This window comes from Eretmochelys imbricata, chromosome 6 (assembly GCF_965152235.1).
Source record: "Eretmochelys imbricata isolate rEreImb1 chromosome 6, rEreImb1.hap1, whole genome shotgun sequence".
In the NCBI taxonomy this organism is placed as follows: Eukaryota; Metazoa; Chordata; order Testudines; family Cheloniidae; genus Eretmochelys; species Eretmochelys imbricata.
Genome location: NC_135577.1, coordinates 124,347,774 through 124,372,756, shown reverse-complemented (window position 1 = coordinate 124,372,756; position 24,983 = coordinate 124,347,774). Strand labels below are relative to the sequence as shown.

Sequence of the window (24,983 nt, the reverse complement as noted above, 5' to 3'; positions counted from 1 at the left end):
TCTGTAGAATAGAATATTACAAGGCCTCTGCTGTTCAGTAGAATTTGCAGGGTCCCTCTCCAGAGATCGCTACTTTTTGTTTACTGCAGCTGTGGGATAGCTGTGTCCATGCCTTTGGAAGCAACCAGGACACGAAGACTTAGCCGTGGTTGTGGATTTGCTCCTTGTGTCAGGGCAATGACAGTGTAGTGTCAGCATCTGTGTTTGTCCCGTGCTTAGCTCAAAAGGGTCCCAGTCCTTACTGGGGCATGTGCATGCTGCCGTCCTATGAATGAGCAAATAATAATAATAATACTAGCTGTGCAGTGAGTTGCAACTGAAACCAAACTACCAGGTAAGAGATCACTGCTTATCGTATTTCGAAAGATTCCTACTGACTTCAGTGGACGCTGGATTAGGCCCTACAGGAGCTACTTTAAAAGATCAGCAGTACTTGTAACGAATGCATTATTGCTACTGTATCTAATCTTTATCTTTTATGGGCAACCGTGCCATCATTTAAAAGAGTCAGGTTTTAGTTTGCTTGAAAAAGCTGAGCTGCAGAACGATAACGGGTTTTGGGTTGTGATTTTATTCCCCTCAGCTGTTGGTATACAGTTCAGAGACCAGAGTTTGCTTCTTTGATGCTTCAAAACTGAAGTTACAATCACAACAACAAAAGCCGGAGCATAGAGTGTAAAGAGAAGGCCTCAAGGGTTAGGGGATACATTTTTCAACACAGTAGTTTCATCAAGATCTGCTTCATACAAGCCTGAGCTTTTGCATTCGTCTGTATGTCACTGGCTATGTGAGTGAACTACTGCAGGAAAAGGGACCAATAGCAGGACAGCCTGTATGATTCATACTGGCTTTTGTTTCTGGATTCTTCACTAGAGAAAGCAGGAGAAACTGTGAAAGAGGCAAGCAATTTGTTTGCCTTAACAGGGTGCTTTTCCTGGAACAGACTCTTCCTAATGATTTGAATAGCAGTTGGGGGGAAAGGGCCTGTTCTGTTCTGAACTTGCTGTTTCCTTGCAAATGAACAAAAGGAGCTGTTCAGTATTGTCCCAGTCTGGTCCACGAACTGAGCAGTGCATAGAGGTGCAAGGAGCCAGGACGGGCTGAGAACACAGTGATTTCAAATGGGAAACTAGTTGCGATCAAACTGCTGTGTTATGTGTCTATTTTCTTGGGCTTTAGCTTATAACCACAGAGTTGCAGAGTAAAAAAATACAGTAGGTGACAGGGCAACATCATTTGGTGACATATTCTAAGGAAACATGGTTTACACACATGCCCCCAGAGGGCACACTGCTTCTTAAATTAAAAACAAAAAACCCCACCCAAGTGCCAGTAGGGTTAGAGATGTGCTTTGGACCATGTTTTCTTACTCCATCAACTAGAGAACTGTGTTCCACATTGTATCCACATAGTTTAGAGCCACTGCAGGACCACTCTAAATTATGCATGGTTGCAGTGGCCCTTAGGAGCCATCCAGCTAGGGTGACCCATAGGGACGGGGGTGTGGGGTAATAGGAGCCTATATAAGAATAAGTCCCAAATATCGGGACTGTCCCTCTAAAATCGGGACATCTGGTCACCCTTTATCCAGCAATTGAAAATAGTCACTCCCCAGGGTGTTCTGGCCTGGTTTCCCTACCCCAGCAATATCCCTGGCAGGCCCCTTGCCCTGGAAGTTCTGAGGATGGAGGAAGCAAAGAGCCATTCCAACAACTCCGCACCACCCAGCAAACCACCTTGCACCATGGGATTTCCCCCAGCGGCCAGGGCTGGAGTGACACAATGGGGCCTGGGAGGACCATAAATCAGGCCATTTGTGTCAAATTCAGCCACTGCAGCATGACATCGAGGAATTTCTAGTTCGGTTTTAGAGGTAAATCTTAGTGATGGAGTCACTAATATCTCCACCATTGTGCTGTGCAGAGAATCTCACAGCACTTTAAAATACTCTTTTCCACATTTTGAGATGGGCGAACGGAGGCAGAGAAAAGTTAAGCCACTTGTCCCAGGCTGCACATTGCATCGATGGCAGAGCTGATTATAGAACCCAAGCCCCATGCTCTAATTACGGGAGGGGCTGCTTTTTGCCTTCTGAACATTTGGTCTGCCCTCCCAAGAAGCCGCAGCAAAAACATCGTTTGCTGTTCCTCATGGTCATTAGTGAAAAATGCTCCTGAAATTAGCCCTTGTGTATAAAAAAGGCAACCCCACTTCAAAAAGGGAGAGAGAATAAACAAACCCCAGTCTGCATGGCTCACATCCTACATGGATCAACAGTATGGGATAAAGAGCCACAGTCAGTTTGGGAGCGAACAGAGTCTGTTTCACAGAGAAAGCGATCAAAGAGATAAACCATCCCACCTCAGAATTGCCCTAAATAAGTTTCAGGATCTTCCTGCACGTCAGTCTTTTAACTGTAATGCAGTTAGTGTTATCTAACGTGCCAAAGGAGCTATGCAGATTGACACCGGCTGAGGAGCTGGCCTTGACTGGCTACCACAGACCACACACCAGGGTTCCTGAATAAAGGATTGCAAATTTCAAGTCTTTCTCCAGTAGCTGTTTCTGCAGACCAGATGAAAATGTCTTCTCTGTTGTAAACCATAGCCTCAGTCATCTGGAGAAGAAGTTATTAGCCTCTCTTTGCTACAGTACGTTCAAAATCCTGGCTCTGCTAGGAAGAGTTCTGCATCCCAGCAGTGTCTGGAGTAGGCCAGGGCATTGTCATGAGGTTTTTTTCTATTAATTTTAAATCTAAATTGGTTTGAAAACTGAGAGATAGACTGCAGTCTCTGGCAATTCCAGACACCATTGGGGAAAATTGGCTCCAGATCATTTAGTGCAACTTTCCCTGGGACACAAACCATTTAATGAGCCTATCTAGGCCCTCACAATTAATAATTAACTCCCAGAGTGTGGCTGGCCTTCACTCAGGTGCCTCAGGGTGTGTTTGAGGGGATGAACTGACCTTTCTTGCTTCTTCCAAGTGCGGGGGACAGACCCATTTGCAGTGCATGTGCTTTCCTCATGGCTGCCTGCCAGCACCCCTTGGGGAACAAAGCACAGCAGAGGGAACACTGACTTATGGACCAATCCCTTCACCATGCTGTCGAGGGAAGCTACACTACACCCTCATAAGGGCTAGGTGTGTCTGCAACACACAGCTAAGCTCCCCCTGAAGGCAATGAGATCTTGGCATGAGTGTGGATTGCAGGATCAGAGCAGCAACAGAGAAACGAATTAATGATCTAAATTAGGACTGACAAACGAATGGCTTACCTCCCCACAGACAACGATCTGCGTGCTCTGGGCCCTGCCCCATTAAACCCCAGTGCTCCAAATAAAGAGTGTCTGAGGAAGGTCTCCTCAGAATGATTCAGGAGGAGCAATAACCTAGTCCACCATCTTGGCTAGCATTCAGAGTGATAGGATGTACTGCTGCAGGATGCATGAGTATCACATGAAGAAGGTCAGGGAAAGTGTTGGACCCTTACTGAATGGGGGCGGCAACCTAGTGACCGATGATGTGGAAAAAGCTGAAGTACTCAATGCTTTTTTGCCTCGGTCTTCACAGACAAGGTCAGCTCCCAGACTGCTGCACTGCGCAGCACAGTATAGGGAGAAGATGAGCAGCCCTCAGTGGTGAAGAGAACAGGTTAAGGATTATTTTAAAAAGCTAGACATGTACAAGTCCATGGGTCCAGATCTAATACATCCAAGGATGCTGAGAGAGTTGGCTGATGTGATTGCAGAGCCATTGGCCGTTATCTTTGAAAACATGTGGTGATTGGGGGAGGTTCTGGACGATTGGAAAATGGCAAATATAGTGCCCATCTTTTAAAAAGGGAAGAAGGAGAATCCAGGGAACTACAGACCGGTCAGCCTCACCTCAGTCCCTGGAAAAATCATGGAGCAGGTCCTCAAGGAATCCATTTTGAAGCACTTGGAGGAGAGGATGGTGATTAGGAACAGTCAACATGGATTCACCAAGGGCAAGTCATGCCTGACCAACCTGATTGCCTTCTCTGGTGAGATAACTGGCTCTGTGGATATGGGGAAAGCAGTGGATGTGATATAAATTGACTTTAGCAAAGCTTTTGATATGGTTTCCCACGGTATTCTTGTCAGCAAGTTAAAGAAGTATGGGCTGGATGAATGGACTATAAGGTGGATAGAAAGCTGGCTAGATCGTTGGGCTCAACATATAGTGATCAATGGCTCGATGTCTAGTTGGCAGCTGGTACCAAGCGGAGTGCACCAGGGGTCGGTCCTGGGGCCGGTTTTGTTCAACATCTTCATTAATGATCTGGATGGTGAAATGGATTGCACCCTCAAGAAGTTCGTGGATGACACTAAGCTGTGGGAAGAGGTAGATATGCTGGAGGGATAGGGTCCAGAGTGACCTAGACAAATTGGAGGATTGGGCCAAAAGAAATCTGATGAGGTTCAACAAGGACAAGTGCAGAGTTGAAGTGTGTCACTAACTTTCAGAGTATGATTGCAAAGGCAAGGATGCCTCATTCATCTTCCCTGCACTTTTATCAGGGCTCACTGACCCGTCTTGTCCAACCAGAGATTCTTAAATGTATCTAGCTTCCCGGCAAGAAACCCACAATGCTTAGCAATGTTTAATTCTTCTTTGAGGTAGATGCAGACGTGTATTCCACTTGGATAGGTACACGCCCAGGGCGCCACAGCTGGAGATTTTGTCTAGCAGTACGTATAGGGGGTGGCACTCACACCTCGGGGCTGTGACTCCTCCCCTAGCTTTATGAGGCGGCACTGCCTCGACCCCCCCCTCGGTTCCTTCTTACTGCCTGTGGTTGGAGTCAGAGCTCTGTGTGAGTTTTAGCCTCACAACCTTGCAAATAGACTTAGTCTCGCTTCTTATTGTATATAAACTAGTAGTTAGTGTTAGTTAGTAGTCTGTTCCCGTGGTGATGCACTCACTGGGGGTTAAACATTGTCCTTACTGTGGAGGAGCAATCCCCACCCGTGGTACTTGCTCTGTCTCAGCACAGCTCACCTCCAGGGCCATTGCATGATCTGTAGATTGTTCAAGAAAAGAACTTGGGTAGCTTGGGACCTTCACCTTACGCACCACCTGCTCGGACAGGCCTTGTGGCCTGATCTGGTACTGAGTCCCTCATCTGGTGGATGATGACCCTCGGGCCCCGAGAGCACTGTCTCTTCACGTTCTGGAGCAGGTGCCTCTCTGAAGAAACGGAGGAGCCTTTCCCCGTTGACTGCGCCGAGGAAGAGGTCACGTAAGACTGATCAAGATCTCGCCAGGTCTTGGGGCGACTGTTCTGCCTCCCCCAGGAAAAGCACGGACTGGCACAGAGCTGTTGCCAGCGTGCAGGACAGTGTGGGTACTTCTGACCCTTCCTTGTACTGTTGACTCCAGTTCTGACCTCCTGGCATCCTTCAAGTCTGGTAAGGACGAGGGAGATGCCGGTACCGACTGTATACGGGAGAACACCACTTTCAATACAACATCCTCCCGTTCAGCCTCTCTTCCATCCCTGAGTTTTCACCAAATGTGTGATCGTGGTTACGGCATATCTCAGAAAAAAGGGAATCCACATCTTCCTGTACCTCAACGACTGGTCACCGAGGGGCAGATCCAGAGAGGAAGTTCTTGCTCACATCAGTCCCACTCTGCATGTGCTTGACTGTGTTTGGGTCTCATTCTAAATACCAGAAAATCATCTTTGGCTCCCACTCAAAAAATGGAGTGAACTGGGATGCTATTATATTCCATGACATCGAGAGTATTCTTGCCGACCGACAGTTTTCAGACAATTTGAAATCTTTGCCTCAGTCTGCAATTTCAGCCTTCCATGACCATTCAAATGTGTCTGAGACTGCTGGAGCAGATGTCCGCTTGCATGCAGGTGGTCCAGTTTGCAAGGTTGTGCCCTCGCCCCCTTCAAATGTGGCTCAGAACAATCTACTGTCCTACTCTTCATTCTCTGGACTGACTTGTTTGTCTTCCTCCACCAGTCCTAGACTCCTTGCAGTGGTGGACCTCTCCACAGAATGTTTGCCAAGGCATTTTCTTTGTCCAGCCATCGCCAACCAAGTCACTTGTTAGCAACGCCTCCCTGCTGGGTTGGGGGCATACCTGGGGTCGCTGAAGGTACAGAGACTGTGGTCTGAGCAGAAGGCCTCACTCCATATCAATGTGCTGGAACTTCAGGCCATCCACAAGGCATGTCGTGCCTTCCATGACCATATCAGACACTCAGTGGTTCGCATACTTACCGACAATACCACCATGATGTACTATGTGAATAAAAAAAGAGGAGCATACTCCAGGGCACTCTGCCTAGAAGCAATGAATCTGTGGCAGTTTTGCATTGAGGAGAACATTACTCCAACAGCTGTCCACTTGCCCGGGGTACAGAATCATCTCGTGGACCATCACAAGTGGTCCCTGAAGATAGGTGGTGTCCTGCAGGTCATCTTTGCATCATGGGGCATTCCTACAATCAACCTGTTTGCTATAAGGGAGAACAGGAAATGTCACCTGTTCTACTCTCTGGGCAGGGGCTTCAGTGCAAGCTCCCCCTCCGATGCTTTCCACTGCAGTTTGTAGTCGACTATCCTATACGCCTTTCCCCCATCCCGATAATTTCTTAGGTAACCCTCGAGCTCAGGGCAGATGAGGCCAAGCTCAGTCTCCTTGCACGGGCATGGCCAAGCCAGTGCTGGTTCTTCGACTTTCTCACGCTGTCGATTCAGCCTCCCATGTTGCTTCCTCTCCATCCTGATCTCTGCTCCCTGCATCTCATGGTGTGGCTACTGCATGGTTGAACGAAGAAGAGCTGTGCTCAGTGGCTATCCAACAAGTCCTCACCTGTAGGAAGTCCCTACCAGGATGGCCTACTTAGCAAAGTGGAAGAGGTTTTCAGTGTGGTCTTTGGCCCACATGATCCAACCAATGCAGACTTCAGTCCAGGACATCTTGGGGTACCTGCTACACCGTCAGAAGTTGGGGCTTGTGCTTAGTTCATTGAGAGTACATCTGGCAGAAGTATTTGCATTTCACCCACATGTCCAGGGAAAAATCAGTCTTCCCCAATGTCATGGTGGTGAGATTTCTGAAAGGGCTTCTCCATCTACATCTATATCTTGTGCTATGAGAACCAGTCCTAAACACTGCTCTGATGGTTCTAATGGGGTCCCCCATTCAAGCCCCTAGCATCTGGTCTACTGCCCGTTTGATGTCAGAAAACTGAGTTCCTGGTAGCAATTATTATCTGCAACAAGGGTGTAAGAGTTGCAGGCTCTGATGGCAAGATCTCCTTACACACAGTTCTCTGAAGACCAGGTGACTTTGTAACCACACCCTAAATTTTTGATTTAAGTGGTTTCTCAGTTTCATTTGCGCCATGCAGTATATTTACCTGTGTTGTTTCCTAAGCTGTATTCATCTCCAGAGGAGCAGCCTTTACGTACCTTGGATGTCAGGTGATGTGTAGCTTCTTATCTGGATAGGACGGAACCATTTCATGCTTCACCTCACCTGTTCATGTCATATGCAAACCACATGAAGGGCCCAGCCGTCTCTTCACAGGCCATCTCTAGATGGATAACATCCTATGACTGCATATGAAATAGCTTGAAAGCTGCATATGAAAGACTGCATATGAAATAGCTTCGGCTATGTCTCCTCAGTGAATGCGAGCTCCTTCGACAAGAGCTCAAGCAACTTCACTAGTGGACTTCAGTGACATTTCCATACTGGATATTTGCAAGGCTGCCACATGGTCCTCCATCATACAGTTACAGGCCATTATGCCATTACTGCATCTTCCAGAGTGGATGCAAACTTAAGAAGGGCGCTCCTGTGATCCTTATTTCAATAGACTCCGAGCACCGCTGCTTGGAGGTGACCTAAGTGGAATACACATCTGCATGTACTCAAAGAAGAAGGAATGGTTACTTATTTTAACTGTGATTCTTTGAGATGTAATGCAGACATGTATTCCATGACCCACCCTCTGTCTCCTCTGCATCAGAGTCCCCTCTTATAGATGTTCAGTTCAAATGAGCTAAGGAGGGGGTCAGAGCAGCGCTGCCATATATAGTCAGGGGAGGGGGGCTGCAGCCACAAGGCGCAAGCACCACCCCTCTGTGGGTACGTCTAGACAAAATCTCCAGCTCCAGCGTGCTGGGCACGTACATACTTAAATGGAATACACATCTGCAGCACTCCTCAAAGAACCACGGTAACAGTAAGTAACCATTTAATATTTAGCATTGCTCTTAAAGTAATACCAAGTACCCATTGACGCATCTTTTACTGTGTCATGAAAAGTTTGGAGGGAGTCACTTTCTTCAAATTGTTTAATTGAGAGAGAACCAATTAGTCTACCTGCACAATGTTCTGCTACGTTCTCAAGAGGCACCAGATTCTCTTACAGCAAGAACCTGAAGACCAAGGAACTCTTTAGAAATTGGAGGAGTCTACGTGCTCGTGTTGTCATCTATTAGATTATGCACAGTAGCAGGCCACTTTTAAATGAGTGTCAAATAAATAATACCAGCCGTGAAATAAATAAAGTTACTGAGTTTCTCACTCACTTTTCCCCCTTTTTACACTATTTGTTCGTCTTGTCTCTGTGCTTCTGGTCAGTCAAGAATGTCTTGGTGACATGCTTTCACCAGAGAAATAGCTGAAATTGAAACCTGGGGTATTTTTACTGCATATCTCCTCTTCTGAGCCTGATGATGAAACTTACAGTTAAAGCAGTTGGAAATCAGGGATGTGAAGGAATCTGCCTGTGTTGTGTAATGAGCTTCTTCCGGCAGAATTTGCTCTTTTCTGCAGAAATTAAGCCTTTCTCTGGAAATATATAAATCAGAGTCATTTCTGGTAGCCATCACAACATAACGCATCCTGTCTTGAGTTTACATCCAGACCGATTTAGGAACTTGTGCCTGAGGTTCTGAACACAGAAGACTAATTGCCAACACTTAAATATTAAGAAAGTTAACTACATTTCCCCTGGCCAGTCTGTCAGTAGGCCCATCAAACAGACTTCCCCAGCACAGCTGGAATTTTCTGATGTTCTGTTTGTTTTAACAGATGTGCCACCGAGAGACCACTATTAAAACTCAATATCACCAGTTAGAGCAGTTTACTAGAACCTGCAAACAAGTGGATCCAGAAGTATTTTGACTTGGAGCAAACAGCCCCCCCAAAAACTGACCACTTCCATTCAATGCACTATAATAAAACGTGTTTAAATGGACGTTTAAACCTTACTTATCTAGATTAAAACAAATACCCTAAATGCATCTGTAGTTCAGTCAGTCTGTGTCAAATTAATGACTCTACAAATAATTGAATTTGAATTTTCTGAAGCAAAACAGAGCAATCTTTTCAAATACATTTCACCCATAGAAAACAGAGATAAGTCCTCAGTTTCCCTCCTCTTCCCCACACACCAAATTGCCCCTATTTACAACCAAAATGAACTGACGAGAGAGGCTCATTGACAGGCGCCTAAAAATTAATTAGATGGTACCTTGAAAGGACACTGAAAAAATGTTGAAATGTATTTGAGTAGTAGCCTGAAACTCAGATCCTTCGATAACAATAATTGCATTTAAATTATATTCAGAATTAAACACTCTTCCAGAAAAGTCTCAGAAGTCCTAAAACTTCTTTTTTTAACTTCTCAAGCAAGAGCATCTGCATTGCTATTTAAACTCAAAGCCAGGTAAATACACACCCAGCTTTGAAATCTCTCAGATGTTGCTAAAACTCTCCAAAAATAATCCCAAATCACAGGAGTTTGCATTGTTCTTCTTTTCCCTAGTATTGTAAATGTTAGTTGCCAAAAAAAATTGAACAGGGTTATGTTAATATATCAGTCAGGGAAAATGTAAATACATATATAGCCAGAGAGAAAAACCTCAAACGGTTCTAAGAGAGAGATTCTTGGGAATCTGATTAATCTGTTTGTCACATAGGCATATTTATAGCATAATTTCTGTTGTCTGTTTTTTCTGGAAGATTGAAAGACGTGCACTTTATAGCCAACCTGCTAGGCTCCTCTCTGTTGTGATGCTCTCATTATTAATCATAGATTGATTGGGTATGACTACACTGCAAAGAAAGACCCACAGCACAGAGTGTCAGAACCTGGGTTAAAAGAAAAGGAGGACTTGTGGCATCTTAGAGACTAACAAATTTATTTGAGCATAAGCTTTCGTGAGCTACAGCTCACTTCATCGGATGCATTCTGATGTAGCTCACGAAAGCTTATGCTCAAATAAATTTGTTAGTCTCTAAGATGCCACAAGTCCTCCTTTTCTTTTTGCGGATACAGACTAACACGGCTGCTACTCTAGAACCTGGGTTATTTGTCTCCGGCTGACAGGCTAAGAATAGCATTGTAGATATTCAGGCTTGGGCTGGAGCCCAAGCTCTGAAACCCGGCAAGGGGGAAGGCCTCAGAGCCTGGGCTCCAACCCAAGTTAAAATGTCTACACTGCTGTTTTTAGCCCTGCAGCTAAAACCCCACTAATCCAGGTGAATTGACCTGGGCTCAAAGATTTGGTACCGTTCTTTGCAGTGTAGACATACTCTTTGAGTCCAAGAGATTAGTAGGATTCAAAAAGGAGTAGACGTTTATATGGAAGATGAGCCATCCAGTTACATTAGATAGGATAACAACTATAAGGGATGTAAATGCTCATGCTTTGGTGCATAAGCTGACCACTTGCCTAAGGGAAGTAAGAAGAAACTTCCCCCATGGCCAAGGTGTTGCATAATTGCATTATGGGGATTTTATTTCACCTTTTTCAGAAACATCTGGTGCAGGCCACCAGAGAGGATGCAGGACTAGGGGGAGTATGGGTCTGATCCATTGTGGCAAGTTCTGTGGTCCTAAGTGTAGCTGTCTGAAAATTCCTGCTCCATCTAAAACTTTACCACTGCATCTTTTATGCAAGACAGATAATAGTCTGTGCAGAAATGAAGACAAATGGTAGCAACAGAATATATGTAGCCTCATACTACCTGTGTTTTCTGTCCTGCATGTAACTATGCCCTTGATGCCAGGAAAAATAATTTTAGAGTGAAAAACTTAACAATTTTTTAAAAATTAGAAATCAAATCCGTGCAACATTTTTTCCTAAGCGATTAGATCTGGATCGTGTGATCCCATCCTGCTTGTGGTGTTGTGTCTTTCCTTTTTCTGAGAAGGTAAAAGAAAGATCAGGCTATGATTCAGGTACTAGCAGCCAGTCATGAAATTGTTCTGGAAGCAAGCAGTACACACCATGATTAACTAATTAGCTTCACTGGGGATTCTGCTGCATCCCAGAACGTGAGGGGGGGAATAACCTGTTTAATTTTATTTTTTTTCAGTTCTCTCAGGCCAGACACACCACAGCCCTTTGAAACGATCTGTGTCCCTTACCCCACCCATGAATGTGCCAAACCAGCCTCTAGGACATGGATGGATGTCTCATGAGGATTTACGAGCTAGAGGACCCCAGTGCATCCCCTCCGATCACGCCCCCCTGTCTCCACAGAGCAGTGTAGCCTCTTCGGGAAGTGGTGGGAGTGAACATTTAGAAGATCAGCCTTCTGCTCGTAACACATTCCAGGAAGAAGGGAGTGGTATGAAAGGTGAGTGAAAATGAGACACCCTGCTGCCCCCGCCCCCCAGAAACAGGCTCTGCTCCAATTATATATGGTTCACAATTTGAAAAGAAAAGATGGCAAGACAGGGATAGATAGAAGGAAAAGATATTCCCCTAACTTTCTGTAAGATGACAGCTTTTCTTCATTTTCATTGAGAATTCAGCCAGTGTATATTTAAGATACATTTATGTGCTCTTTGTACTAGTGAATATTAATGTTTTAATACCAGTATCTTTGCACAAAGCTTAATTTGAGTGAAGAAATAAACATTGCCTTGCAAAAGATTATTTTCATTTCAGCATTAGTTTCAGGCTAAGCAAATGAGTGCTACCCAGTACCATAGGGTTAGTGGAGCAAGTGGGCATTTCTCTACACAAAGTATGTTCTTCGATCTGTGCCGCCTTCATGGTGTATTACAAGATGCTCTGATGTGTCAATATGCCATCTGACCACAATTCACTTCACGTCATCAGCTATTTGAAAAGCTAGGTTGTATCTCTATAATGTGCAGCCTTAAGTTCAGAATTGATCCTCTTGGGCAGGGTGGAGGGTTGTATTGTTTTGTTTTTTATTATTGTCTAAAGTAGCATAGTATAAGCTTAGCATGCCATGTGTGATTTACCATTGTGGAGTTTGGTGGAACAAGAATACCACCAGGTATTTGGAAAAGTTGTAGTTGAGAGAGAATATTTATTTGAATTGAATTTCTTCTGTGCGGTTTGGTTGAATTTTCCACTACGCCTGCATTTTTAACTGCTTTTGAGCAATAAAACTAACTATCCTTTGAGAAAGGATGCAGAATTCTAAGTAACCCATTAAGGCCCCTACCCAGCAATCAGATCTTCAGGGTGGGCCTAACTGCGGGATCTGGGCCTCAAATGTCAAGGGTTTTTTTTAAAATTATTATTATATAGAATGTATTTTAAAATGATACTGTGTTTGAGAATGGCAATACTGTACTGAGGTTGACCGAATGCTGCAAACCAGATGCTTGGAAATGTCTCATGGACTCAGCAAAGATATCACCTACTGGCCCCATTTCAGTTTCACATTAGTTCTGACATGCACCTTTCTCTGTCACTGGCCTCCACACACTAGTGTTGCTTTGGATTAGTGAGTTCCATTCCCTGTGCTGTGAACAGGGGCAAGTCACTTCCTGCCTCTGAACAGGGGCAAGTCACTTCCTGCCTCTGTTTCTCCCCCACCCTTTATCTGTCTTGTCTATTTACGTTATAAGCTTTTTGAGGCAGGGACTGTGTGTTAGGGCTTCTTTGCACAGGGAGATTTACTGGTATAATTACACCAGTGCAACTCCCCATGTGGACACTCATATTCTGGAATAAGAATTACCCGTATGGCTATGTCAGTAAATTTCCCCATGTAGACAAGCCCGGTGCAATGCACACAGCGTCTAGCAAAATGGGATCCTAATCTCAGTTAGGACTACCAGTTCTTGTAATATAAACACTAAGTAATAATCAAATACAGCATGTACTAAAGAGCCGAGAGAGATCAGTGCAGAGCAGCTAATCAGAATCAGCAGAGGAGTGTCCCTTCACTAATTCCTCTAGGAGCTGTGCTGCCATTAGCCAAGGACACTTGAGGAAAACACAGTGGTGTAGTACTTTTCATTTGTCCGTATTGAATTTCATCCTGTTTATTTCAGACCATTTCCTTCAGTTTGTCGAGATCATTTTGAATTCTAAACCTGTCCTCCAAAGTGCTTGCAACCCCTTACAGCTTGGTATCATTTGCAAACTTTATAAGTGTGCTCTCTATGCCATTATCCAAATAATTTATGAAGATATTGAATAGAACCAGATCCATGACAGAGCCTGGTGGGACCCCACTCGTTATACCCTTCCAACTTGAGTGTGAACCATTGATAACTCTCTGAGTATGGTTTTCCAACCAGTTGTGCAACCTCTTTATAGTAGGTTTGTGTAGGCTATATTTCCCTAGTTTGTTTATGAGACAGTCATGTGAGACAGTATCAAGAGTCTTACTTAAGTCAAGATAGCTCACATCTACTGCTTCCGTCCTATCCGCAAGGCTTGTTACCCTGTCAAAAAGGGATATTAGATTGGTTTGACATGATTTGTTCTTGTTAAATCCATGTTGACTTTTCCTTCTCACCTTATTATCTTCGGGTGTTTACAAATCAATTGTTTGATTATTTGCTCCATAATATTTCCAGGTACCAAAGTTAAGTTACTGGTCTACAATTCCCTGGGTTGTTCTTATTCACCCTTTTATAGATAGGTACTATATTTGCCCTTTTCCTGGCCTCTGGGATCTCTCCCATCCTCCTCTCAAAGATAATCACTGTTAGCTCAGAGATCTCTTCTGCCAGTTCCTTAAGTATTCTAGGATGTATTGTGTCAGCCCCTGCCAACTTGAAGATATCTAACTTGTCTAAATAATACTTAACTTGTTCTTTTCCTATTTTAGTTATTTATATATGTATGTAGTATAAAGACAAAGGGGCAGAAAGTGCTTAATCTTTCTCCACCCATCATCATCATCATCATCATTGTTTTGCACCAACAATGTGCACAGCATTGTCTGGTACACAAAAATAAAGAAATTCCCTGCTCCAAAGAGAAACAGGCTTAGGGAAAGGAATCTCATTTCCCCTCTCCTTTTTTCAGAGCAAACATTATTTACGAGACTGTTTGTCAGCAAGTACAACCACTGGGTTCCGCACTGACCAAGAATAAATATGTGCACTTTCAACTCCTTGCTTCTTTGCCTAGTTCTTCCAAGGTCCTCTCCTAGAACGGTCTATGAGCAAAGTTGTTCTTGCATTCAGCCAGGATGTTCAGATTCCTTTGTTTCATGGCGATTGCTCAACAGAGTAAATGTACCCGTTAGCTCTTTCCTTTCTTCAGCGTGTTGCCTCCCAGCTTCCTCATCTACAACAGCAGGGAGATGGTGTTTTAAACACAGGCTTCCGGTTCTGCTATGCTCTTGAGCTGTTATGTGACACTAGAGCACATCATCAGGCTGCAGCGAAACATATACCAATAAAAAGAATAAGATGGAGGACAGGCAAGCAGGACCGGAAGCTCTGTGTCTCGATATTTTATCCAGAATCTCACCAACCATACAGTGGGAGCTGCCAAAAATACTGCAATGGTTTGAGAGCTGCTGTTCAAAAGTTTTGTAACTTTTTTTGTAACCAGATCTACCTGTCCTGATGTTGGGGGTTCCATCTTTCATCATGACAGATTTCAGAGTAGAAGTGAGCTGTAGCTCACGAAAGCTTATGCTCAAATCAGTTTGTTAGTCCCTAAGGTGCCACTAGTCCTCCTTATCTTTCATCATGTTAGTGCCAGGCAGTGGCTACAGTGGTTGTCACAAGGAACTGGATATTTTGCATTATCTCCCAAGTTCCGTAGTCTCTGAGTTTTGTGTGCAGGTCGTCTCAGTGCAGGAGGGTATGATTGCCAGTTCTCCTGTGCCCTCTAGACATGTTCTGAAATGGACATCAAAAAGAGAAGTCAAAATTCTGAGTTACAATGCTAGCATTTTGATCATATTTTTGGTGGAACTAAATATTGGGCTGGATCCTCAGCTGATGCAAACCAGTGTTCTCCATAGCCCATTGTCCTCTCATCTAAACTATCAGATTATGCACTGCTACAATGTGTAGCTGGGCTGGCAGCATGAAGTCTACACCCTAAGAATGAGAAAGATTAAGTGGATTAGCATCAGCGACATACAACGAGATGCATTATTCATTCAGAAATGCAACTTGTGAATTTTCTATGTCTAGCGTTCCATTACCAGCCCAATCCTGGAACCCAAACTCACATGAGTGAGCTTTGTTCACATAAGTAGCAGTGAAGCTGGTGGTACTGTCCATGTGAGTAAGGGTTGCTTGTGTGCATACAGTGTCAGGAGTGGATCCCAGCACATTGCAGAGATGTCCATTTCGTATTCAAGTATGATAAAAATGATGCATAGTGAGTGGCTTTGAAATTGTGAAAAGACAGAGTTCTAAGATGCAGCTTCAAACCGTTGATTCAGCTGCAGCAGAAGTGCAGGTGAGAGTCGCTGATTTAGCCCCATAATTTAATATCTTCCACCCAGTTCCCTTACCTTTGCAGAAGACATTGCCTTGCAGCTAAAGGAAGGCGTGGCCTCTTCCGTAACTACATGCTGTGGGCCAAACTTTGCTTTTAGATATATTGGTGCAAATCCAGGGTCTCTCCTGAATTACTTTAGTTTATATCGTAGCATTATCTCACCTTTGCTGTAGCGGTCAGTGGAGTTTATACTGATGTATCTGAGGGTAGGTCTACCCTTACAATCTCTGCCAGCATATTTATGGGTTTGTCTACACTGCAATTAAACACCCGTGGCTGACTTGGGCTCACGGGTCTCAAGCTGCAGGGCTGAACGATAGTGGTGTAGATATTCGGGCTCAGACTGGAGTACAGGCTCTGGGACCCTCCTGAGCATCTACACTACAATTAAACAGCCTCATAGCCCATGATTAATGGCATGGGTGTTTAATGGCAATGTAGACGTACCCTATCTGTCTATTTTAGGGTTTTATACTGTTGCCCATTTGAGTACCTTCTACATAAAATCAATAGCAAAAGTGAAGCCTCTCGTGGATTTTATGGAGTCTCTGGCACTTCTCCCTTTACAGGCTCTAAACTCTGCTTGGGGTTGGATTTGGGGGGCGGTTGAAGGGAGAGGCTGGCAAGGGTTTGAGAATAGTTGTGAGGTGTTCATAGCGTGGTTCGCTAGGTCTGTTAGGGGTGTGATTATTTTGGTGGCATAACTATGGTGGCCAAACCCCTAGTGTAGATGCAGCTCTCCTGGCATAAGAGAACTTACGACTAGACTTGGGTACGCTCACCAAACCAGAATAAACTCTGCTATCAGAAGCACTTTTTTGCCGGTGTAAATGCACCTACATTAGAAGGGTTTTCCGGTATGATTATACCGGTATAGCTGTATAGCATATTGCCAGTATAGTACACCCACAGAGTGAAGACAAGGCCTGAGAGCAGAATTTGCCCCGTTAGCTCCAGACTTCTGTTCGAAATGTAGATGACGAGTTTTCTGAATAACTGATTAGAAACACCTGGCATGAAAAAACACTCTGTTAACGCTGGGCGCAGTGTTTCAGAACTATCACACGGTGACTGAGTAATGAACTATTAGTAACGGGTGAGTCAAGAGTAACCCTGCATGTGTGCAGAATAGCTCAGCACTCGGCCGTGCGGCAGATCATTAGGGAGTAATAACTGTATCCTGCATGGTGATTTTCCAGGTACTGCCATTAAATGGTCTAAAAGAGCTCAACACCTTGTAATTTCCCCCTCTTTGCACCCTATTTTCCTTTCATGGGGCTAGAGTCTATCTAGCCCTTTTGCCAGTGCACAGTCAGGAGGGGGAGTAAGGAGCTTTCCTCTGCCACTGGCCCAGCTCATAGAATTACGGACTCTGCACTGAGGGGAGCTTAAGGATTCCCCTGCCTAGTTCAAGAAAGCAGAGTGGAAGGCGTAATCATACCACCTAAGGTATAATCGTACCGCCACCACTATGTGCCCCCCATTGGAGCTGGCTGGCCAGGTGCAGGGTGGGGGCGTATGCTGAGTCTGCGACAGGGATGTCACGGTTTGCACACACTCTATGCGCACAGGGGCGCTGAAGACCTCTGGTGCTCCCCTTGGGGTTGTGCGGCTCTGCACTGCAGCCCCTTACGATGGGCTCAGTGCTGTGAGCACCGTCTGGCCCTTCCTGCTCCAGTTTCCTCAAGGCTACACATCGGACTTCCTGTGGAAGCATCACCAGTGAGAAGGGCCCCATCACAGGCAGAGGTGGGCCCCAACTGGGTGAGCTGAAGTTCTGCCGACCATGAGGGTGGTTCGGACCTGAGGTTCAGTGCCATCTTTTATGGAGAATAATCGCGTACATCGAGCTGGCACCCTCATCCTGACTCGTCCCAACATGCTTTACTGGCAGCGTATGCATATGCTGAGGACAGATGCCCACTGGGGACATGGGGACAGATGTGACTCCTCCATCTAAAACAGGTGCTCATGCTGGGTTGGGTTACATCCATTTACACTAGAAACCAGAGGCTTGCTGTTGCTGTACTCTTCAGCTTGCCGTTGGTGTAAGGGGTCTAACTGGAGCGTTTGTAAAACAGTTGCATGTCAGGAGTTTTGGGAATAGTGCTTACTTTAGACCTTCCAGGCTTGGTGTGTACCTGGCTCCCATGTTTGCTTTGCAATTATCATTTTCTTCCTTCCCTCTCAAAATCTAACATTTAAGTCATTTAATTTAAATGACCTGGAATGGTGACTGAGGCCAAGGAACTTGAGCTAAATACTGCTGACTGGGCTACTTGGCATTTCCTCTGTTTACTTTCGAATTGAGTTTGGGGTGAGACGTTCGGCAAACAGCTCCTCTGTGTGCAAGAGCCAAGGTCGAGCAGGAAGATGCTGGGACGCTCTCACTAAGACGTACTAACACGCAGAACACAGGGTAAACGTCTCCACGTACCCAGACCTGGAGAAATAGCTGCACTGGTATGACTTGCTGAGGAAGGTGCTGTGAGATGGTTGTTCCAATGGTGGCAGGGGGCGGGTTAGACATATTGGGCTAAACTGTCCAGTGAAGGAGCTTAGGTTGCTCTTCTGTCCATTGTGCACCTAAATACCGTATTTGTATGGGCCTTGTCATGTCTTTATGCACAAAGTTATCCAGGGTGTGGGCCTCATTTAGGTAACTGCATTTGACGCTTCACCCCACTGACTCTTTCTGGACTGTTAGGTTAACTGAGCGTCTCAGAACCATTTTGGTAGGAAACATACTTCAAGGCTTTCCAACCGAGTGACAGCTGGCACTAGGTAACTTTCAGCCCTGGGAATCACGACTCAGAGTCTGAGATTGTGGGAACATGCCCTTCTGACGCTGATGGAACTGGTTAAAGTTGAACTGTCTGCAGCTGTAACATGCCTTTGTAATTTACAACCCCCTGAGAAATATTTCCTGAAGGGCCTAGTGCACTCTAGCGAATAGCCCAAGCAACCAGGGTAAGGAGGAGTGCTTCCCAACATGCTGCAGTCACTGCACAGCTGTTACTGAAGCCTCAGGGCAGTGGGAGTCTCACCCCCTTTCCTTTGCCAAGGGGGAAACAGGCTGATGTCCCCACTCAGTTGCAGACCCACCAGTCCTGACCCTAATCCTCTCCCAGCCCATCACCAAGCTCTCTGTATGTGGCAGCACAGAAGGCACGCCCATAGAATGGGTCTCTGCAGCACAGAGAGTTCTCCCATCCGGAGCAGGCTACCACCGTCCTGCCCCAGCAGCCGAACCCGTCCCGAGTAGTTCCAGCAAGGAGAGGGCTTGCCCCGACCAGCATATAAGACTTGACGGTCTAGTGACACTGCAGCAATCAGAATGCCCTCTCTGCTCCAGTTCAGCCCAATGGGAGTTTTGCCATTGGTTTCAGTAAGCGGAGGATCAAAGCAGAAGTCCATCCGGCTTCCAGGCTGCAGTGAGCTGAGCGTGTGCTGGGTTCTTTGTAGGGGGAGCGCTTAGTGTCTCAATTCAGGAATATACTGAACACCTCTGCAGAGGGAGATTTGTCCAGCCTTCCCTTCTGAAAGGAAGGTCATAGTGACATGGAGCCATTTGGATATGTGTCAGGGGTGGGGAATCTTGGAAGATGAGCTCACCCTGACCCTTGACAGGAATAGACTGCAAACAAGCCCCAAAGGTCTAAGTAGCCTCCTCACCCAGTGGCTCTTTACCTACCATTTCTATATGCATTTATTGCTTGATCTGGGAGCTAGTCAGTCGCCCATAATAACCATGCCATTTCTACGTGACTGGAAAAAAAATATAGCAAAATAAGAAATCACCACAACTTTTTATGTTGTCAGAAATTCTGTAAAGAGGGTGTGTGTTGGAAATGTCCATAGTCTAAATGGAAACGTGATGCTAAAACAAAAATTCAGGTAGATTCAGGTTCTGATATTAGGCCCCAATTAAGTAACGCATTTAAGTGTATGCGTAGCCATAAGCACGTGCTTAAATTCATCCCTGCTTAGCAAAGTACTTAGGTGTATACCTGACAACAGCATGTGCTTAAGTGCTTTGCTGAACCAGGGCTGTAGGATATTGTACAGCAGAATAGAACTGGGAAGAAAGCAAGTTTCAGGTAATATGATGGAGTTTGGATTTTATACTAAGCTACACTTCTGAATTTTGAATTTTTCCCCCTTTTCATCAATCGGTGTGTGTGTGTGAGCGTGAGTGGTGGTGAAAATAGTGTTTTGCTCATTTTCATTAAAACCCACTCACTAATTTCTCAGAGTCCAGAAAATATGGAAACGAAGGTCTTCCCTTTCCTGGGGGGCATTTGCACTATGGTAGCTACTCTGATGTAACTGCACCACGAAGGTCTTCCCTTTCCTGGAGAGGCACCCTGCACTCACATTAAGTAGGGTTTCCATCCAGGCACTGATCTCTCATTGCGCAACAGTGGAGTTTTATGAGTTATTAGGTCTCATTTAGGGCTTGGACAGCTATTTAAATATGTAGATAATGCCCATCCCCAGTGACCAAAGGGGTCTGGTCCGCTGAAGTTAATGGAAGCCTGTCCATTGAGTTCAGGGAGTATCGGATCAAGCTCCAATCGACCTCCTGACTCTAAGGGCCGGCCTGACGGGTGGGTGACCACCCAAGAGGGTGCTGTGGCGAAGCAGGACTGGGGACTGGTGAGTCTGGGGGACAGGGCTGGGGCATGGAGAGTCTGGGGGCAGGGCTGTGCAATGGGCCCAATGGGACCCTGGGATACAGACCTTTTGGACAGGCAAGTCAAGGAAAAGGATTTTGTTCAGGAGCTAGCGATTCCTCGAGCAGGAGAGAGAAGCAAAGAAACTGGAGTTGGGGGGTGAGGAAGAAGAGCGGAGAAGGGCCACCCTGTGCCATGCAGGCGAGGGAAGGAGCAGAGGAAGAGGAGGGAAGCGTGGGCTGGGGGCAGACCCGCTGCATCTTTACACAGTGAGCCCAGAAGAGGCCCAAGGTGGCAGCAGCAGTAAGATAAAGGGGGCGTGAGAGTCGCGGGCAGCAGCGGTGCAGAGCAGCGCCCAGCGGATGGGCGCATGCGGCCATGGAGCTCAGTTCCCCAGGGGTACCGCCCTTTGCTTTCCCGCGGGGCTGGCTCTCTGCTCCCGCCACCGCCATCAGAGTCTGGGCTCCCCAGCCTCCAGGGTGTAGGGAAGGGGACTGTGGCCCCACAAAGCTCTGCAGTGGGATGTGCTGCGTTGCGGGAGCCCCTTCCCCATTCAGTGTGTCTATGGGGCCATTATGGGGTTGGGGTATCATGCTATCAGTGCTCTCCATCTCCACGCAGCTCTTCAGCCAGGGTCCAGCTGTGATGGGGGCATGGAGGGGATCAAGTTGGCTGCCCAGGCCTGGTGGGCACTGGGTCGTTGAGGGAAGCATTAAGGGCAGGAGCCAAAATACAAGTTCGTCCAGGGCACCATTCTCCCTAAGGCCGGCCCTGAGTCTAATTAGTTATTTGCCAGGTTTGCAACTCTGTAAGACCTGACTCTTGATCAAAAGGCCACGCCATCTCCTCTGTCTTGTCTCAGTGCTGTGAATACATTTCTGTGTAAGACGAAACACTAGTATTTAAAAACAATAATGTGAACAGGGAATTAAGAAGAATCTTCAAAAGACAGTAAACTACTTCACCGTGGCTCATAAAGGGCAATCAGATCTAATAGGAAATGCCCCACATCAAGGGACTGATCCTGCCAATGAATATGCATCTGAAATCAGTGGGAACTTGGGACGTATATCCTTAGGCACGTTCCAGCCTTCGTTGCTAACATCAAAGTGCAATAAAAGTTGTGGAGCTATCAGTACAACAGTACTGTGGAAAACAAAAGGAATCCGTTGCCTAATAAACTCCTCATGTTGTTGTTGATTTTATGTTACGTTGTTAAAGAGTGTCATCAAATAACAGGGCGTTTTGTCGACTTGCCTTTGTGCTGCAGATGTTCCCGCCTGGCTGAAGAGTCTCCGTTTGCACAAGTATGCAGCTCTTTTCTCCCAGATGACGTATGAAGAAATGATGGCACTTACTGAATGCCAGCTCGAGGCACAAGTATGTCTCAAATTAGCTATAAAACAGAGTTAGTCACATATTTTTTCTAGTGTTGTCACGATTAAAAACGCTCTGTTTGTTCAGTTTGTTGATAGGTTTCCCTGAAAACTTTGCATCATTTGTGAACATTGCAAAAAAATGCCAAAAACTGGGGGGGGGGGGAGGGGCAAACGACACCTTGTATCCAAAAATGACTTGGCCAAAAGCTTGTCAGTGAAGTCATGGGGTGAAATCCTCATCCCATCAAAGTCAGCGGGAGATGTGCACTGGCTTTCACCACTGAACTTTAAGGAGGACCCTTTCAGAGGCGCAAATGGCATTCAGACATCCAACACCCATTGAAAATCAACGGGAATTTGGTGACTGACTTATTTGTTCCTTTTAAAATCTCCTTAATAGATTGCTTTCCATGTTATCCCTGGGATAAATAGATCTGATTAGCATCTTTATAAATCAAATGCTGCTGCCATGTTGCAAATGGATTCGTTTTTCCTCTGAGCTATGATTCCAAAAGTTTGATGGAATGAATGATCTGGTAACACTTTCATTGCCGGAGAAGGATACTCTAGTCTTTTTGGGTTCAAGGCCTATATAGGTGCTCAGCTGTTTTTTGACAGGGTCTTTTTTTTAACTTCCAATTTCTTCAGCCCCTTCTAAACTTTCCAGAGCCTTCACTAAGGCCGTGTCTACACTTACAAGCTGTGCCGCTGTAAGAGCGCTTGTTTAGCCGCGTTATGCTGATGGGAGAGAGTTCTCCCATCGACAGAATAAAACCAGCTCAATGAGCTGTGGTAGCTATGTCAGCAGAGAGCGTCTCCTGCTGACGCAGCGTTCTGCACACAAGTGCTTATGCCTGCAAAATTTATGTTGCTCAGGGGTGTGGATTTTTTTCACACTCCTGAGTGACAAGTTTTGCCGACATAAGTGCTAGTGTAGACATGGCCTAAACACTGACTTGCACTGGAGGAAGGAAACTGGCAATGTCCGAGCCAAGCTTTCCTTAAAATGAAAGGGGCCCCGCAGCTTTCTAAGGGCATGTCAATGGAGTTAATCCACCCCTCCGAGAGGCGGTAACTAGGTCAATGGAGGAATTCTTCCGCTGTCCTAGGTGTGTCTACACTGGACTTAGGGCTGCCCAACTATAGTGCTTGGGCCATGAAATTTTTTTAAGTGTAGACTAATTTTGAAGTGTAGACCAGGCCTAAGCTTCTCACACCTCTCTTAGAGCCAGGGGGCCTGATTCACCACACTCTTACTCCAGTTTTATGTCAGGGTACAAGTGGAGATACACCAATGTGGAGCTGGGATAACACTGTTGAGTTACCCCAACATAAACTGGACTACCACGGTAGTGAATCAGGCTGGGTGCCGCTATTTCAGTTCCTAACTCTGAGGGTTTTTTTTTTTTTTTTTTGAGGATTGCTTTTCTCAGCGTTGCCACGCCTTGTGCAAAATAGTTTAAAACTGTAGTGAGATCTCTACATTTAATGACACAAGTGGTCCCATTGGAATCAGTGGGCCTTCTCTTCATGTCAGTGTACAGTACATTCTACTCTGCCAGAGTAAGGCTTGCCGAGTCAGCTCCCTAGAGAACTGTGAACAACTGCAAACAAACTGTGATCAAAGGCAGCAGGTGGCAGAGGGCAATTTTTTCAGTTTCGGCCAAGTGTTTGTTTGATTTGAATCACAGAAAACTGTGTGCTGGCACCGAGAGCTGTAGTTCTGCTCCCAGACCTGACATTGGATTTAAAAACATCTTTCTTAAGTCTCTGAGAAGACCTTTCGTCCCTTGTGAGCACTTATAAATATTGCCACTCCAAAGGAGGGTGCACAAGCCAGTGAGAAATCTATATCTTCAATGGGTTTCTAACCTGTTTCCTTAGACCCTGTGCCTCTCTGATTATCCCTGAATTCAGAGGTTTCTTGAATTAACAGCAGCCCTTTTCACTTACGAAAGAAAGGATTTTTGTGCATCCTGCTGGCTGGTGGAGATGTGAATGTCACATTGTACTGTATCTTCACAGAATGTTACCAAAGGTGCAAGGCACAAAATAGTCATCAGTATCCAAAAGCTGAAAGAGAGGCAGAATCTTCTCAAGTCTTTAGAAAGGGTAAGTTATTTCTGCTTCTTTTTCAATTAAAATAATAGCCAGGAATTAATTCTCAGATAAAGTCCTTTTTGGTTATTGCTGGGTATTTTCCCCAGAGTGCATCTTTTTCATCGAGCATTTTCTTCGTTGGGTTTGCCACATTCGGGTAATTGTATCACAAACGCACTGCCGTACCAACCACTGCATTTTATCAGCAGGCTGCCCCACTGGCTTTTGTACCGAGGCGTAAGCTGCCTCCTGGTTCTCCCCCAGCTCCGGGAGGTTGTAACCTGCACCAGTCCTGTACCTAGCACAGCCTGCGTGCCCTGGCACTGCCTGGCCAGTTTGAGTAGTAGCCAGTGCTCCGCCCGTTCCTTGAGCCTGCCTGCCCACTCTCGGTGGGTACGTCCACACAGCAGCGGGGAAGATGGTTCCTAACTTGGGTGGACGTACCCGTCCTAGTGCTGCTTGAAAACAGTCGTGTGGCCAAGGCGGTGGCTCAGGCAAGCGACCCAAGTACCAACCCCCAAGTTATACACTCGGACAGCTAGCCTGAGCCACAGCCGCACTGTCATTTGTAGTGTGCTGCGTCGAGCAGAGCTCGCGTGCGTACGTCTGCCCGAGCTGGGACACCCCCTTCCCGCTCCTGGGTAGACGCACCCTGTGTGAGACAGGGAGTGCCACTCCACGTCCCCAGTGTCACCGGTACTTGCGCCCCTGACCCTGTGGGACACGTGGAGGTGAAACCACATGGTCGCCTGCAGGTCCCGCCGCTGCTCTGTTCCCTCGCACACACCGTAGAGGAGAGAGCCCCCATGAGCAGCGCTTTGGCATGCACGGGATACAAACCCGCCCGGGTGGGATCCCACAGCCCTGCCCTCCCCCTCTTTCTCAGCAGAACTGGTGTGGTTCCGGGCTGTCTGCAGTCCCTCACTGCAGGGGAGGAGCACGACTTGCCTATCCCAGTGAGCTTTCTAGGCTGGCTGGCTGACGACTCTGGAAAGCAGCATGGCATCCGTTCACATTCAGCAGGTTCTCGAGGCAGCCAGAGAGGTCAAACGTCTTTTTGTTCTTTGTG

General features: G+C 46.1%; 1 protein-coding gene across 1 annotated transcript in view; it reads left to right on the top strand.

Moving 5' to 3' along the window:
- The window catches only part of SAMD4A (sterile alpha motif domain containing 4A), a 202,805-nt gene that overhangs the window by 139,996 nt on the left and 37,826 nt on the right, over positions 1 to 24,983 (top strand). The window contains exons 4-6 of the mRNA XM_077820758.1: positions 11,390 to 11,653; positions 21,706 to 21,815; positions 23,840 to 23,926. Coding sequence (XP_077676884.1) covers positions 11,390 to 11,653; positions 21,706 to 21,815; positions 23,840 to 23,926 — 461 coding nt within the window. The remainder of the gene's footprint in view (positions 1 to 11,389; positions 11,654 to 21,705; positions 21,816 to 23,839; positions 23,927 to 24,983) is intronic.